This window comes from Otolemur garnettii, unplaced genomic scaffold (genome assembly GCF_000181295.1).
Source record: "Otolemur garnettii isolate 467f Iridium unplaced genomic scaffold, OtoGar3 scaffold00162, whole genome shotgun sequence".
Taxonomy (NCBI): domain Eukaryota; kingdom Metazoa; phylum Chordata; class Mammalia; order Primates; family Galagidae; genus Otolemur; species Otolemur garnettii.
The window spans coordinates 392,649-394,668 of NW_003852557.1; the positions used below are offsets into that span (position 1 = coordinate 392,649).

The 2,020-nt window shown below is 59.3% G+C and overlaps 1 protein-coding gene across 4 annotated transcripts in view; it reads right to left on the minus strand.

The window, feature by feature from the left end:
* The window catches only part of SPAG9 (sperm associated antigen 9), a 148,815-nt gene extending 147,423 nt beyond the window's left edge, over positions 1-1,392 (minus strand). For 2 of the 4 annotated variants that reach the window (XM_012811540.2, XM_023519218.1), the window contains exon 1: positions 915-1,392. In XM_012811540.2, the coding sequence (XP_012666994.1) occupies positions 915-1,217 (303 nt within the window). In that variant the 5' untranslated portion in view covers positions 1,218-1,392. The remainder of the gene's footprint in view (positions 1-914) is intronic. The other 2 variants (XM_003800017.3, XM_003800016.3) reach the window with 2 other exon arrangements.
* Positions 1,393-2,020: the final 628 nt, after the last annotated feature.

The following is a 2,020-nucleotide window of genomic DNA, read 5'->3' on the forward strand; positions in this document are numbered from 1 at the left end:
AATCCAAAGACCTTTCACTTGCACCCCAGAACTCCAAAAGGTTCACAGATGTTAGGTGAGCACACCCAGGTCACTGACTCCAGCTCAGGGGCTACAGTTAACAGATGGCCAAGTCGTCAACTGCAGTCTGAGAAAAAAACTCAAGAAGGGAAAATTGTGACTACCCTATACTGCCTCAACTCTGAGTCCCCAGCACGTTCATAAATAAACAAAGGGTTTTTGAAGGGAACTGTCCAAGGTTACCACCTGATACGGAGGAATGTTTTGGTGTGGGATACCAACAAAATAATAAAGTTATATGCTCAATGTATTTATTCAGCCCTGCTATACAACATCTAAGTGTTGATAAAATGTCAACCAAAGTCATAAAACACAAATAAGACCTTTCTCAACAGGATTTAAACGTCAGGAAGAAAATGACCGAAAGAGGGAGATCTCTAACTTCCCAAAGCAACAGCAACCCCCAGGAAAGGCACTGGAACCAGCGGAAGTTACATATCCAGGACAGAAGTGTCCCCCTCCCCAAAGATAAAAGTTTGAACCGCCATCTGACTATCCCATGGTGGTCTGAAACTTCCCTGAACAACAAGCAACCAGACACCCTAAAATCTCTGCCCTTGGCCAACCCTAGGTGCCCTTATGCCAGGCTGTCGCTTCCTGCCTGGGCCTTGGCTCCCCCCATCTCACTCCCTCTCCGGACACTCACTGGCCTTCCTTGGCCTCCAACGCCAGCCTGGGTCCCACGATACCTCAAGGCCGCCGGGTTCGGTCTCGGGGGGAGAAGGGGTCTCGGCCTCAGGCCCGCCCTCCAGAAGCCCACTGCACCTCCTGTCCCCAGCCGGGCCGCGACCCCTGGCCCCAGGCCACCCCTGGGGCCGGATCCCGCGGCCCCCACCCTGCCCGCGGGCCCTCACCTCCTCGGCGTGCTTGCGCAGTGCCTTCTCCCGCTCGTACTGGGTGATGAGCTGCTCGTTGTCGTCCCGCAGCAGCTCAAGCTCCACCTGGTGCTCCTGGTCCTGCGCGAACACCGAGTCCAGGTTCTCCAGCACCGCCACCACCAGTGGCATCAGCTCCTTGACCACCTCCTCGTCGTAGCGCCCGATGAGCCGCTCGAACTCGCGGTAGATGGAGCCGGCCAGGCCGGACACCCGCTCCGACATCACGGCCCCGGAGCCGCCGGGCTCCTCCTGGTACACCACACCGTCCTCCAGCTCCATGGTGGCAGGCAGGCAGGCAGCCCGGGGCGTCACCGGCTGAGGGACCGCACGGGCCCGCACGGGACGGGCCCGGCTGGCTCTGGGGCAGGGCCCGGCGGGGCGGGGGCCGGGGACGGGGACGGAGCTTGAGGAGCGGAGGGGTGGGGTACACACCCTCACCCCAACCGCCGCTGCACCAACTGCCGGGGCGGCCCGGCCGCGCGCGCCGCACGTCATTCGCGGGGCGGGGCCGGCGCCGCGTCGGCCCGAGGGGCGGGGCGCCACAGGAGGCCGGGCGCGGCCGGGGGCGGAGCTGCGCGTCACTGTGCGCCGGAGGAGGGAAGCCGTGGCGTCAACATCCGGCGCCGCGTGCATGGTGCGGACGCCAATAGGGGAGATAGCGAGCGGGGAGGGTGGGGAGAAGCGTCCAGCCAAGGCGGGTTTGTAGGGCGGGTCCCAAAGGAAAGGGAGGGGTTCTGGAAGACCGACTTGCTATTCATAATTAGCATAGCTGACAGTTCTATTGCTTCTTAGAGTTCAGAGTTTTCTTGATCCTCACAACGGGCGTGGCGCGGTAGATGTTTAGACCCCGTTTTGCAGACAAAGAAACTAGGCCCAGAAAAGTTGTTCACTCAAGGTCAGGCAGGTAGAACAAGAAGGCTGAGCCCGGACTCAAAGCAGTTCTGACCGAGAATTCCAAACTAGAGAAAAATGGGAAACAGAGGGGAGGGAAAGCAAACCGTAACCAGGAAAGGGTCTACCTAAGGTGGTCTCGAGTAGGATAGAATTGTTTTGTTACAGGGAAGACTAGAGATAACCTAAAA